This window comes from Manis pentadactyla, chromosome 19, assembly GCF_030020395.1.
Source record: "Manis pentadactyla isolate mManPen7 chromosome 19, mManPen7.hap1, whole genome shotgun sequence".
NCBI lineage: Eukaryota > Metazoa > Chordata > Mammalia > Pholidota > Manidae > Manis > Manis pentadactyla.
The window spans coordinates 11,481,439-11,494,931 of NC_080037.1; the positions used below are offsets into that span (position 1 = coordinate 11,481,439).

The window sequence follows — 13,493 nt, forward strand, 5'->3', positions numbered from 1 at the left end:
GAATTTTTTGTGCACCCATCATGTGCAAGGTCAGGAATCCTGATCCAGGAGAGAGAACTGATAGTTATTGAACACCTACTGTGCACCAACACGCCTCTCTCTTTTCCACAGTCTAATCTTGTTTAAACCCCACACAATCTCATGGAGAACTTGAAACTCCCTCTAATACAGGTCATCCTGATGTAAATGTCCCCAAAATATTGAGGGAGCCGGAAGGGGGGCAAATCATTCTAAAAGGGAAGAATCCGAGGGGAGAGAACTATGAGCTGGGCCTTGAGAAATGAGTGGGAGTTTGATAAGTGGAGCCACCGTGCAACTCCAGGGGGAAAGCAAGTTCCCAGCCTGGGGCAAATTACCTTTGAAGTCAAAATCAGTCAAAGGGAGAAATAAAGTGGGAGAAACCCATTTATTGTTTACAATGAGTTGTCCACTTCTGCTCACCTGCATCTCTCTCAACCCAGCAGTAAAAAGGGACCCCACCAAATCTCTCTGGTCCAGATAGACCCTTGCTCTCCCAGCCTTGTAATCACCTATTGATGTGGAGATGTACTAAGGCCAGGCAAGGGATTCTGGAAATGTTGCAATTTTTCCCCCACACTGGGAATGGCATCCTATAAAGAGGGGACAGTATGCAAAGACATAGAGAAGTGAAAGCCCCAGAGGATGGGTATCTCCGCTCAGTGCCTGCCCCACCTTCTGCTCCGGCCTCCACACAAGAGCCAGCACTGCTCCTTCCTTCTGTTTATCTTCAGTCACCTTGAGAATGAATCCCCTGCGTCTCTCTCCCTGCCACCCTCTCACCCAGCCCCCGAGTGCATCACAAAGCATCACAGAGGCAGGGGAGGGGAGGGGGCAGCCCCGAAGCCTTCCTTTCCTACCAAAGCCAATGTGAGATACCGGGCCGCAGCACCCTTCATCCCAGGTTCCTCACCAAGAAAGGGATTCTGCAGAGACAATGAAAGTGCCTCACCTGGGCCCGAGCTCAGAAAGACACCGTCCTGAAACAAACCTCCCAAAATGTCCTCCACTGTCAAAGCACTTGATGTCCCGTCTGTCCCAGTTGAGTCATTAACTGGATAGGGTTGGGCTGACACCAAAATGCCATCTTGATTTGTCATTTACTATACAGTACGTCTCTTAGAGTGGCAGGCAGCTGGGCAGAGAGAAACAGCCCTGGACTGTCCCAGCTCTCCCCAGCCCCTGGAAGAGCCCCCGCTTGCCCTCTCTGTGAGATGAGGGCTCAGACTGCTACCCAAAGGTCTCTGATGCCCCCTTCCTCTGTTTAGCATCTTGTCACCCTGAATCATCAACTCTCAGAAGGCAGGAAGCATGTCTGTGTCTGTTTACCTCAGAGGATACCCCAGCTTAAAAACATGTATTTAATGTATGGATTTATTATTCTAATAATTGATGCTTTTTGGACAGGGACGACGGCCAGATCACCCCAGCAGTGCCCTCACACAGAGCCCTGGAGGACTCTAGGGAAGGGAAATTCCCACAACACCCCTTGCCTCCCATTCCTGAAGGGAAGAGAGTTTAGGTCCTAGTAACCCTAGGCAACCAATCCCAAACCTCCAGGCACCTAAGGCCCAAGTAATCCTGCTCCCTGGGGCACTGCCCCCTTCCCCCACCCACCACGGCCAGGGATTTTGTGGTACACCTCTGGGAGGTGGGGTTCCTCCCCATTCCGGACCTTAAGTCGGGTGCCAGACACCCAAACAGCTTTGTTTTTCTACTCTTTCCCTCTTCAAGTAAACTTGCAAATGTCAATAACCACAGAAAAACACGCACATGGAGACACATATTTCTCAACTCTCTTGCAGCCTGCTGTTGCGATTGCCAGCAAAAACAAGTTCAGCTTCCTGGCCCCGCTTATGTAAGTGTTGAACCAGCTGCCCAGCGTGCAACCGAGGACACAGGCTTAGCGCATGCCTGCTAATCCCACCGCCCGGTTTCTGAGCAGACATGGGAGCCGGATGGCCAGGCCAGCTGGCAGCCCAGAACAACCTCCAACCTTTTACGGTGCAGAGGCACAAGATTTCAGAAAGGGTCACGGAGGAAGCCCCCGTTCCCCCTCAGCAATAAAGACCTTGATCTGAAGGAGGTGGCTGTTGAGAAATCTCCAGGCTCCCCGTGTCCAAATGGAAACCGACACGGAATTGGTCCCATGGGCCAATTGGGAATGAAAAATGTTCCTCTGCCCTTAAAGGTTCTCCTCGATTGGCTAAGAACTCAACTGACATGAGACAGATTAAGGGGAGAGAATCAAATTTAATTTCACATGTGCAGGAACACCATATACATGAGAGGTTCAAAGATGGAAAGGTCAAACGTGGTCTGTACGCCATCCTGATCTGAGGAATGGGGTGGCAGCCTGGAGCTTCGAAGGGGAGGCGGACAATGCACGGGGCAAGGAAGAGCAGGTATTCGGTTATTAGATGTTTGTCCTGCCATACAGATGGATCACTCAGATAAAATTTACCTCTGGTAATAAGCTATTTTGTGCAAAATCCCAAATTAGATCCTTCTAGGTAGTTAAGAGAGGGGCAAAAACATCTTGTGAGCCCTCAAGGTCTTAGTCACCTTTAGGCTCAAAACAGTCCATATGACAAGGAGGCACATGCTGAGGAGGGCTGTTGTGAGCTCCCCCAGGGCCTAGGACCGGCCCCCAGCGGTCTCTGGTCCCTCGCCTCCACTGTCCACGTAAGGACTGGAGCCGGCATCCTGCCTTCCCATGACGAGGGAGACTCAGAGAAGTTGGGGCTTTGCCCAGGTTCACGGAGAGTCTGCACTGGCTCCAGGTGAGTCTGGCCAGAGCCCCTCTCTCTCCTGCAGTCAGGTGCCCTCCATGCTGCACCCCCAGGTCCCCCTCTCTGGGCTGCCCCCGCCCCCATACTGCTTCCTCCCTGATTTCCTTTCCTCTTCCCTGCTCTTCTCCTGCCTCTCCACCCTCCACAGAGGCGAGGGGAAGGAAGGAGGGGCTTGTGGAGGGCCAAGGCAAGCCTCCCGCGCAGGAGCCAAGCAGCTTGGCCCCCTCGTCCTGCCCCCCAGCAGCGGCACTCGCATGAGAGTTGGGGAGAAGCGCCCCCTCCTCTGACTCCCAGCCTCACACACAGACCGGCTGCTCCTCCGGAGGACTCTCAGCACGCCCCCCTGCCATGCAGGGAGAGGCCGGCCCCAGGCTCTAAGGCGTGGCCCCACCACCTTCTTGAACTCAGCTCCGACCCCACCCTGCCACAGCCCCTCTTCTCAGGGAGCTGGCTCCTGGGGCGGCCCCCACACCTCCCCTCCCTCTAATGTGTTTGTCCTTCTGTACCTGCTTGTATTTGTCTTGTATTTGGCGGAGTCAGTATTTACCTTGGCGCCGCCTGCCACTCTGTCCGCACCACGGACTAAACTCTGGTTGGAGAGATGGCCTGGGAGGCTCCTTTGGACCCATAAAAAGGTAGCGTTGAATGCTGACTCAGAGACCCGCGCGTGTGACCAACTCCTCAAGAGAAAAACATTTCATCCTCCCCTGGCAGCGTCAGACAGTCAGCTGGCCCCGGGCCCAGAAGGTCTGGCCTGGGTCACCTCCGAGAGATTATAAACTAATTAGAGGAAAAGATATCTAAGGAGTACAAACAATCCAACACCCCCACCTCCACCGAACCCCAAGAAACAGATTGAGAAATAAAGAGATTAAAGGCAGGACTGAGCAGGATGTGAAGAAGGGCACAGATGCCCACAGATGGACACACTCAGGACTCGCTTGGGTGCAGGAAGGGGCTGCGTTGGGGTCATAGTCACAGAGCAAGAGCTGAGCTAAGGGTCGCTCTTCTAGGGCTCCAAAGTCCCTTAAGGACAATTCAGGCCAACGTGTCCATTATTATAGAGGAGAACCAGGGCGAGAAATCAGCCAGTGTGTAGGGCAGCCAGGACTAGAGCCCTGGGCCCTGGGACTTGGTCACATTATGCCACAGCCCACCGCCTTTCAAGGGGCATAGAAAAGAGGGTCCTGTCTCCCCCTGGCCTCAGAGTCTCACCAGGAGCCTGGCCCACTTGGGTCTTCCATGTTTGTGGAGGGGTAGGGGAGGGTGGTGGGAAGAAGGGACCTGATGTGCATCTCCCTTCCCATCACAAACCGTATCCACCAGCCATCCCCAGCTCCCAGTTCCCCACCTTTAGATAGGAAGAAGCAAAGCTAAAGGCTTCAGAAGTCACCAAGTGGAGGCATGGTAGGGAAGGACTGGAGGGGGACCCGGGGGAGGCTGCCAGGGCTGGCCACGGCCACGTTCTGTCTGTCCGATCCGTGGTTACATGGGTATGCTCCGTGTGTGAAAATCCATCAAGCTCTTCTATATATGCTGAGCACACTCTTCTGTGTGTTATATTGCCATACACACCTCTATACAAGTCCCAAAGTTCCCCGCCCACATTCCCACAACTGCCTGAGCTCAAGCCTGTGGCCCCCTCCCCACCGGCACACAGGCACAGACTCACATGGGCAGCTCATCGCACGTCTCCCAGAAGGAAGCAGCTCAGAATGGAGGAGCAGACACATCAACCCTCAAGGAAACTGGAAATCCAGGATTCCGGCTTTCCTGCCCCAGCCCAGACTCCTCAGAAATAAGCCACATTAGGTCCACTGTGTTCTGTGATAGGAAGGCCCGGCATTACAAATGTCAGTGCTCCTAGGCTAATCTCCAAATTTTACTTGATCCTAATAAAAATACCAACAGGACTTTTTTTTTTTTTTTTTAACTAGGCAAGCCGATTCTAAAGTTCAAATGCTAAAGTAAACAAGCAAGGACAGCCAGGACTATACTGAAAAAGCAAAACGAGAGGGGGATTAGCCCAAACTTTAAAGCATATTACAAAGCTACAGACGTTAAAATAGTATGGTACTGGCATAAATAAACAAAACTATGGAAAAGACCAAAAAGTTCAGAAATAATAGTAACCAAAAATAGCTTAGTCTGCACCGTCAAACTGTACACTTTAAAATGACTAAGATGACAAATTTTATGCCATGTGCATTTTACACAAGTTTTTAAAAAGAGCTTAGTCTTGAGTGTTGGCTACCTATAGACGTTATTCCAAGCATGCACTGGATTAGATAACTTAATCCCTCCAACTGTCTTACAGAAGAGACTGATTATGTACCTAATTAGGGCAATGAGGTCATAGAATTTGTGCCTTTAACTACTCACTATGCCAAGAAGCACTATAAACCCAAGTATACAACAAAATTTAGTAGATTTTAAAGGTAGATTTTGACTTTCAAAATCAGTGGGGAAAAGATGGATTAGTCTTACAATAAACTGTAAAGGGTCAGCAAGTTATAACTGGGGGAAAAAGTTAGAGCCATACCTCATACCTCACTCCATGGTAAATTTAAATGGATCAAATATCTACATGTAAAACACTCTTAATAGTACCAGACAAAAAAAAAAGAAAAAGAAGAATCTTTTAAAATAACATTGGTATAGAGATCTTATTAAGTATGATACCAAACCTAACCAAGTCATAAGAGACTGATAAACCCAATGACATTTATTTAAAAATCTGCATGGCAAAAACCATTCCCCCCCACCAAAAAAACACTCAAAAGACAAATAATAAACTGGAAAAAAAATATTCACAACTTATATCATAAAGGACTAAATACCCTAATATGTTAAGGGCTCCTATAAACAATAAGAGACAGTTCAACCACCTAATTTAAAACATAAGCCATGAATAGGAACAGGCAGTTCATGTAAGTAAATCATGCAAAGGTCTCTTAAACATGGGAAAATCTGTCTGACCTCACTCAGATAAGTGCAAATTCCACACAGACACCATTTTCTGTGTAGATACCAATTTAAGCACAGAGTTTTGGCAAAGGTGTGGGACACAGGTACTCCCCCCATTGCTGCTGGGGAATATGAAACGTGTGACTTGTATTCTCTCTCAGAATTACAAATGCACGTGCCCTCCCACCCATAGATTCCCCTTCAAGGAATCTGTCTTACAGATGGTCTGGCATTCAGGCGACAAGAGGGATATGCAGTTATTTCCCACAGCACTGTCTGTAATGACAAGATAGGACACGACCAAATGTCCATCAGAAGGAGACTGGGTACACGGGATGGTAGTGCAGTGCCAACCGTGCAGTTAATGATTCTGTAGCATCTTGCTACGTTGATGGACAGTGACCGCACTGGAGCGGGTGAGGACTTCAGAATATGGGTGAATGTTGAACCACTGTGGTGTGTATTTGAAACCATCATAAGATTCTATATCCATGATACTTTAATATAAAACAAATTAATTGGTGCCTCCATATGATGAAATACCAAAAAAAATTACAGAGGACACTCTCTGTCACATAGAAATAAATGAACTCTTTCCAGTCCATTGGGTTCAATGGTCAAAGGTTCAAACCCAGGATTCAGACACACCCAAGTTCCCACCTAAGTTAGTCACTTACCAGCTGTGTGACCTTGGCCTAGTTTCTCAGTCCCTTCAAGCTTCACTTTTCCCACCCATGAAATGAAAATAATAATACCTACTTCAAAATGTAGTTGTGAGACTTACATTAGATAATTAACGTTAAAACCTTAGCACTACTTTCAGGATATCCATGATTTCTCCAAAAACATGGGCAATTACCCCATTGCATTGATGGGTCTTTCCCTTTTTCTGTGAAAGTCCTCATACTAGAGCCTCCCGTCGTCCCATCAAAATGGGCTTGTAGGATCAGTAACATCTATCAAGCACCTGCTTTGGTTTGTTACAGCTTCAGAAAGATTCCGCCCAGGTGGGAAGATTTTTGCCCCAAGGTCAGCTGGCCGGCGAAGTGGGCAGCAGGAGACAGGTCAGGATAGCCTTACCCAGAGCTGTTTTTTCTCTCTCCTATACCAGCTGCCTCTCTTAGAGGCAGAGAAAGCTCATTTATAGCAACCCGTGATTGCAAAACATTACCCTGACCGAAAGAGGGATTGCAGGGTGATGGCCGGGACCATTTCAGTTCTAAGAGGCAGCAGACACTCCCCAGGGTGAAAGCCGGGCTGGCTGTCCCTGCCACGCCAACAGGCATGGTGCTGGGCTGTCTAAGGAAGATGCTGTGAAGCCAGGTGGCCGTGACACTCCTGTGCTTGGGGAAAAGGGTGGAGTTGTTGATGACACACATGATAGAGTAGAAAGAACAAGACTCAGAGCCAGACTCCGCACGTGGTCTGTCACTTCCTGTGCGATCTTAAGCGAGTGACTTAACCTCTCTGAGCCTCAGTTTCCTCTCGTCTACTCAAGGGCATTGCTCTCAATTCTTGATGTCCTCTAGATCATCTCCATCAGCATGCAAACGTACTGATGTTTCAGTCATCTTTTAAAAATCCCTTTTCTTGACCCCACTTCTCCAGCATCTACTCCGTTTCTTTTCTCCTTTCCTGCTAAAATCCTCGGAACAGTGGCTTCTGTCTGCTGTCTCCAGCCTCCCCGGTCCCATTCCCTCATGAATCCACTCCTGTCAGCCTCTGGCCTCCACCATTTCACCAGAACCCCGCACGTCAAGGTCTCCAAAGGCCTGTCTGCGGCTCAGTCCACTGTGGCCAAGTCTCTGTGGTCCTCCCAGCTGGCCTCTGGGCGGGGTTTGACAACACCGACGGCTCCCTCCTCTTCGATACTCTGTCCTCACTGGGTTCTGAGGACACGGACTCTCCTCATTATATTTTTTCAAATACACGCATTATTAGCTACAATTATTTAAGCTCTTGCTCTGCCCTAGGGACTTTTTTATACACTGTATACCACCCTACTTAGCTCATTTTATCTTCATAAACGTCCTGTGAGGTAGTAAAATTATTTAGATTTTTCCAGACAAGGACAGTGAGTCTCTAAGAAGTAAAATCACTCACCCAAGATCACACCATTTCTACGTGGGAGGAGCGCTGGGCAGAGGTCTGTCTGGAGCCAAAGCCTTAACTATTCCCCAGGTGAAATAAAATGGCATTTTGTGGTTCCCCACGGTGGTCCAACAGGCAGACAGAGCTGTGCAGGCTGTGGAGGACGGGAGTCAGCCAGGTCGGCTCCTGCTGGGGCGTGAAGATGCCCTGCAGCCACTCCTGCCTTAGTTGTAAGACTCACAGTCCTCGCCCCTCCACCTCTCACCCAAGACCAGAAAAAGATTAGCCCAGCATGCGCACAAAAAGATAAACTGGGCTGGTTCTAGTGCCCCTAAGTAGAATAATTAGCATCCTAATCTCTACTTCCTCCTGTACCCAGACGGCATCAAAATATTCATTATCTTTTATGATGTACTGATTGGCATAAGCTCTTCCCTGCAGCCACCCCTTGTAGTAAAAAAATACTTAAGATGTTCTCAAACCAAGGGGCTTTGAAGCAGTTTATCACAACATCCAGGCCATGGTCCTCAGATAGATGCTGAATAAACTCTTAAACGCAGCAACAGCATTGATTTCCCTCAACCCCTGTACAAGATGAGCTGTGTAAAAGTACAAGAAAGAAGGCCCAGATGAGACAGGGACCATGGGCTTAGCCAGAACAGGGTGAGGGCCTCTGGAAAAAGCAAAGCAGGATATTTACAGTCAGAGCAATCTAACTACATGCAAGGAAACCCCCTACCAAAACTCTGTATGTAACATTAAGCTCTAGAATCATTCTTCAGTGAGAACAGTTAATAGTCCCTAGATAAAGAAGAATAGCACATGTTTTTATTATGCTAATCATTTATAATCATGTGTAAGACTCACTTTAGCATGCTAAAGGCCCAGGCCTATGTGCCATCTTTCCTCCTTCAGATCTGATGAAGTGATTTTGCAAACTGGGGAACTAATTTAGCATGCAGACCCAGCTGTAAATAACATAGTAAAAGGCAGGAAGGATTCTACCTTAAAGATAAGATTGCATTTTAACACCCAGGAAATTTAAGAAGTAAGATTCTTAACTTACTCTTTAGCAAACAGACAATACCTCAGCCCACCTTGGGAGCTGGGCAGGCGGCCTTTTGATATGCTCCCAGACCAAGACTCCTGTGTCCCAGAGAGAAATCAAGGCAGGAAATTCCTTATGTTAAGTTAATTCTGAATATTCAGGGACCACCTAACAAGTCCACACCCCTAAGCTTTTTTTCATGTTCCAAAATATCCTCAACTGCCTATAAAACCCCTAGACAATGCACCACCAAGGGCTCTCTTGTCCCCTCCTGGCTCACGCCAGGAGCTCTGTCTGTTCTCTCACTGTCTCTCTCAATAAGTCTCCCGGGCTCTCCTACCTTGACTGTTTGCTAAGTTCATTCTTCGACATGGAAAACAAGAACCCTGGCATCACAGAGAAGGGTAAAGGAAGAAGCAACAGAAACCTAGAAGAAACTGCTCAGCGCTCTAGACTGAGTGCCCAGTAGAACTTTCTGCAGTGATAAAACATCCTCCATCTGGGCCAGCCAATCCGGCAGCCATAAGTCACATGTGCTGCTGAGCACTTGAAATGGGGCTGGTGCAGCTAAGAACTACAGTTTCAATTTGATTTCATTTTAATTAACTTAATTTTAAATGGCCACACTTGGTTAAGTGGCTACATACTAGAGAATACAGCTCTAGACCTTTAAGACTGATTCAAATAAGCCCAGATTTGGTGCCTGGAATGCTCTCATTCACTGGGTTACCTGGGCAGGAGGTCCAGAGGAACCCGGGAAGGTGGGGGGAGGGGCAAGGGGAGTGGGTGCATATTTTAGCAAGTAGCGGGGTGCTGGGTGTAATCCTTACAAACACCCTTGTGGGGAGGATTTGTTTACCCAGTTAATAGGGAGTGGGGGGCGGGGAGGACGGACACTGAGGGTCAGAGATGAGGCGATGCCCACAGAGTCTACATGCCTGCTGCCAAGGGGTCTCGGTCCTCAGTGCAAGGAGCTTCCTCTCTCCACACGGCCCCAACACGCACAATTTGCCTATGGGTAGTTGGTATCAAGAGTGACAGGTTTTCTTGGTCCCTCCCACGGATTTACACTTGGCCATTTTCAAGCTCCTTTCAGGGAGGAGTCTGGGTGGCTGATCCCACACAGGCCCCATAGGGCTTTTCAGAGATTCAAGAAATGTTTGCTGCAATGAATAAACAAGGGGCAGAGCCAAATCAAGAGAGAAATTTCTGGCAACTAGAAGCCCGACGGGGAAGGGCCTGTTCATTTCCTCAGTCACACCGTTCAGCCAGCCATCCTCAAACTTACGAATCCCAAGGGGTATTTGTTGAAAAGGACAGCTCCAGAGCCTCTCTGCCACATACCTCTCTTCGGGAAATCTGGGGTGGGAGCCACCAATCAGCATTTTTGTCCAGCCCCCATCACCTGCCCCCAATACACATGCACCCCAATTCTGATGCAATGAGACCCAGAACTAACCTTTTCAGAAATACTGATTTAGGGTGAGGCTAGGAATGCAGATAGGCACTGGGGGCAGGAAGAAGTTGCCCTAAAGGGAAGTTCAGAAGTTGAGACAGGACTTTGAGAGACTTAAAGCTGTAGATGCTTGTTTTGTGCACTGTCTTGCTCCGCAGAAGGCAGAAGGAACCTGAGTCACCCGTGTCCTGGACTTCCACGCCCAGCACCTAAGTCCCGGCTAGTCCAGGCCCCTAGACAGTAAGCACACCTGAGCAGTCCCGCCAGCTATTGGACACGTGGGCAGCCACTAATCCCAACAGCATGCCTCCAGGCTATCAGAGCCCACAGCCCTGAGGGCCAGTGGATTTCCCCTCCCAACAACTGCAGACTCTGATACCCCTTCAGTCCCCCACTTCTCCAAAGCAGGCCATCTCACAGTCATTTGCTCCATGCTTCCTGTACGATGTCTTTCTTTTTACTCTCAAGTTTGTGGGCTGAGTCTCTGTGGGTGTGGGAAGGGAGCTGGGTATTTTCTACTCCTCTGCACTTTCCTTCTGAACTGGGCTTTCACTTCCTCCCCAAAGTCTCGGTTCTGCCTTTGTTGAGCTGTCCAGGCCTAGAGACCACCGTCCCCGTCCCCCAGGAGTTCCAGGGAAATAGAGAACTGACTGAAACTGGCTGCCCTTGCAGGACTTTGCAACCACGTAGGAGCAAAAGTAAGCGGCAGCTATAGCAGTAACTTCTTGGGGCTAGCCTCCCTGCAGCGGTGCCCTGCGGCAGTGCCCTGCGGTGGTGCCCTGCGGTGTGCTGGGACAGGAGGGCCGGGGTCCCTCTGAGTGGTGGGACGCATGCAAGACCTCAAGCCTGTCTGCGTCCTTCTGACTCCACAGTGGGCAAGCCCAGGCCTCCAATTCCCTCCTGCTTTAGTGCTCAGCCAGCTCTGAGGCTCAGTCACCCCAGGGGTGACTGGCAGCTTGTCCCCAAGGACCCCAGCTCCACCTGCTGGGCTAGCTCTACCTTTGGGAGTCGGGGGACCCACCACACTGGAGCACAGCACCGTGGAGGGGTGGGCCTCTGCCAACTGGGTCGGACAACCCCCCACCCCCACCTCTCCAGACCTGTCGCCTCTTCAGAACAAGTATATTTAGATCCAGTGGAGGATTAGAAAACTTACGTAAAACACACAAGGCCTCAATCAACAGTGGCTGTTACTGGCTGGAGTCACAAATTGTGCTGAGAGAAGGGATCCCTTTACTTTCCTCTTCCAAGTGCAGGGAACACAACCATCCCCAAAGCTAAGGGAGCTGCAGAGCAAAGGAAAAAGCAAAGGGAATACACCAGCCTCAAGCCCTAGAGTGTTACCTCCCAGGAGGGAGAGATCCGGCTGCGGGTGTTTACCCAGGACAGCGCAGTGCAGCCTAGCAGTGGAAGCCAGTGCCACCCGTGTCCCCAAGTATCTGCTCACAGAATCCTGCCACTGCCCTCTTGGTTTTCCACTGTATCCGCAAAGAGCCCTCACACCCTAAAATAAACGTCTGGGGAAGCAGTTGCCCAGCTCATCAAGAGGAAAGACTAGACACATAGCTGGGCACGCTGCCAGGACCCATAGGAAGGCCTGGCTGCCAGGGGCAGATTACAGTCAACGGGAGCAAAAGTGCCCACTGCCCTCTGCCTCACTCCTCCTTCTCCGCTCTGCAAGGGGAGTCCAGTCTGTGCCAGCCCCAGAACGTCCCAAACCCCGGCCAGCCTCCCCACTTAGGCTGAACTCCCAGGGCCAGCAGTTCGCTGGAGCTGGCGTCCGCGGCAGCGAGTGCGAAGAGCCGAGCCTTGGTGACTCAGGGCGCACGGTGTCGGGCCCAGCCGTCAGGGCCCCGTCATCCACACGTGCACACAGGCGGCTGAGGGGAGAGCCAGGCGAGGTGACCCCTCCCCGCAAAGCTGAGGGTAAGAGGGACGCTGATACAAGGGCGGCCCGGCCCGGGAACTCCACCCCGCTAGGGCATCTCCCCTTTGAGTAGGCAACCCGGGACGCAGCTGTCTAAAGGCTCGCGGGGCACTGGGAAGGACGCGCAAGAACCGGGTTTCTGAGAAAACACCAAGTCCTGTGTGCCGACCGCACGGAGCTTCCCGATCACAGGACAGTCACGGGAGCGCGCCAGGCCCAGGGCGCGGGATGCGGCGGCGGGCGCAGGAGCTACCCAACAGCGGTGTCAGCTCGGGCCCCGCACTGGTGCCCGCGGGGACCTAAGCTGGCCTCAGAAAAGGGGAGCCGTCTCCCCCTCCTTTCCTCCCTCCGGCCGCCCCAGTCGGCGGCGCCACGGGGCTCTCCCCGCCCGCCAGCCGCCGCAGCCCTCCGGGTGCGTGCGAAGCCCTTACCCGGCGCGGGACAGCGGTCTGGGGTCAGCGCCGTCCCCGGCGCGGCGAGCAGAACGGTCAGCAGCGCGCAGCCGACGACCAGCATGCTTCCTCGTCGGCTAATGCCCCACGGCCCCCGGGAAGCAGGAGGCGGGTAGGGACAGAGCGGCCGGGGCGGGGCGGCGAGTGGGCGGGCGAGCTCAAGCCCCGAGGGCAGCCCCCATCCCCGCAGGGCCCGCGCTCTGCACGCGCAGCGAGTCCCCGAGCCCCCGGCCGCGCGGCCCTCGGCTGCCGCTGGCCCGGCTCCGTGTCAGTGCGACTTCCCACTTGCACATGACTCAGGCCTGAGGATAGTCCTGGCAACGCAGGAAAACATTTGAGGAACTCGCGCTGGGGTGTCTTGGCCGTCCCAGGGTGCTGTTACGAAAGCCCGGGCGGATGGCGCAACAGCCCCGCGCACCGGCTCACCGGGACCGGGGGCTTCCTGCTGCAGCTCCGCACCTGGGCGGAGAGGGCAGGGGACCCCGAACCCGGCCATGGCCAAAGCCTGCCAGGGACCCTCCCCCCAGTTCTGTCGATGAAAGGAGGAGAATTAGCTACCACCGGCTCGGTTTTTATTTTTGGTTTCGTAAACAGAATTACCCTGAAAGGGGCGCCTGGGAGTGCTCCAGCGGGCGACTTGCCTCGCAGCGACAGCAAAGCAGCGTTTGCCAGGTGGGTCGCCGCTTGCGATCACCTGGAGAGTCCTAAAAAGCCCCGATGTCTGGCTCTCACCCCCAAAGAT

The 13,493-nt window shown here is 51.7% G+C and overlaps 1 protein-coding gene across 5 annotated transcripts in view; it reads right to left on the reverse strand.

Annotated features, from left to right (window-relative positions):
* The window catches only part of IL6R (interleukin 6 receptor), a 47,718-nt gene extending 34,706 nt beyond the window's left edge, over positions 1 to 13,012 (reverse strand). For 3 of the 5 annotated variants that reach the window (XR_008994972.1, XM_036922320.2, XM_057495128.1), the window contains exon 1: positions 971 to 1,133. Coding sequence is in view for 4 of the 5 variants with exons in the window: in XM_036922320.2 (XP_036778215.1) it covers positions 971 to 1,118 (148 nt within the window). In the remaining variant the exon portion in view is untranslated. Of the gene's footprint in view, positions 1 to 970; positions 1,134 to 3,357; positions 3,593 to 12,730 lie in introns of those variants that run through there. The other 2 variants (XM_036922321.2, XM_057495127.1) reach the window with 2 other exon arrangements.
* Positions 13,013 to 13,493: the final 481 nt, after the last annotated feature.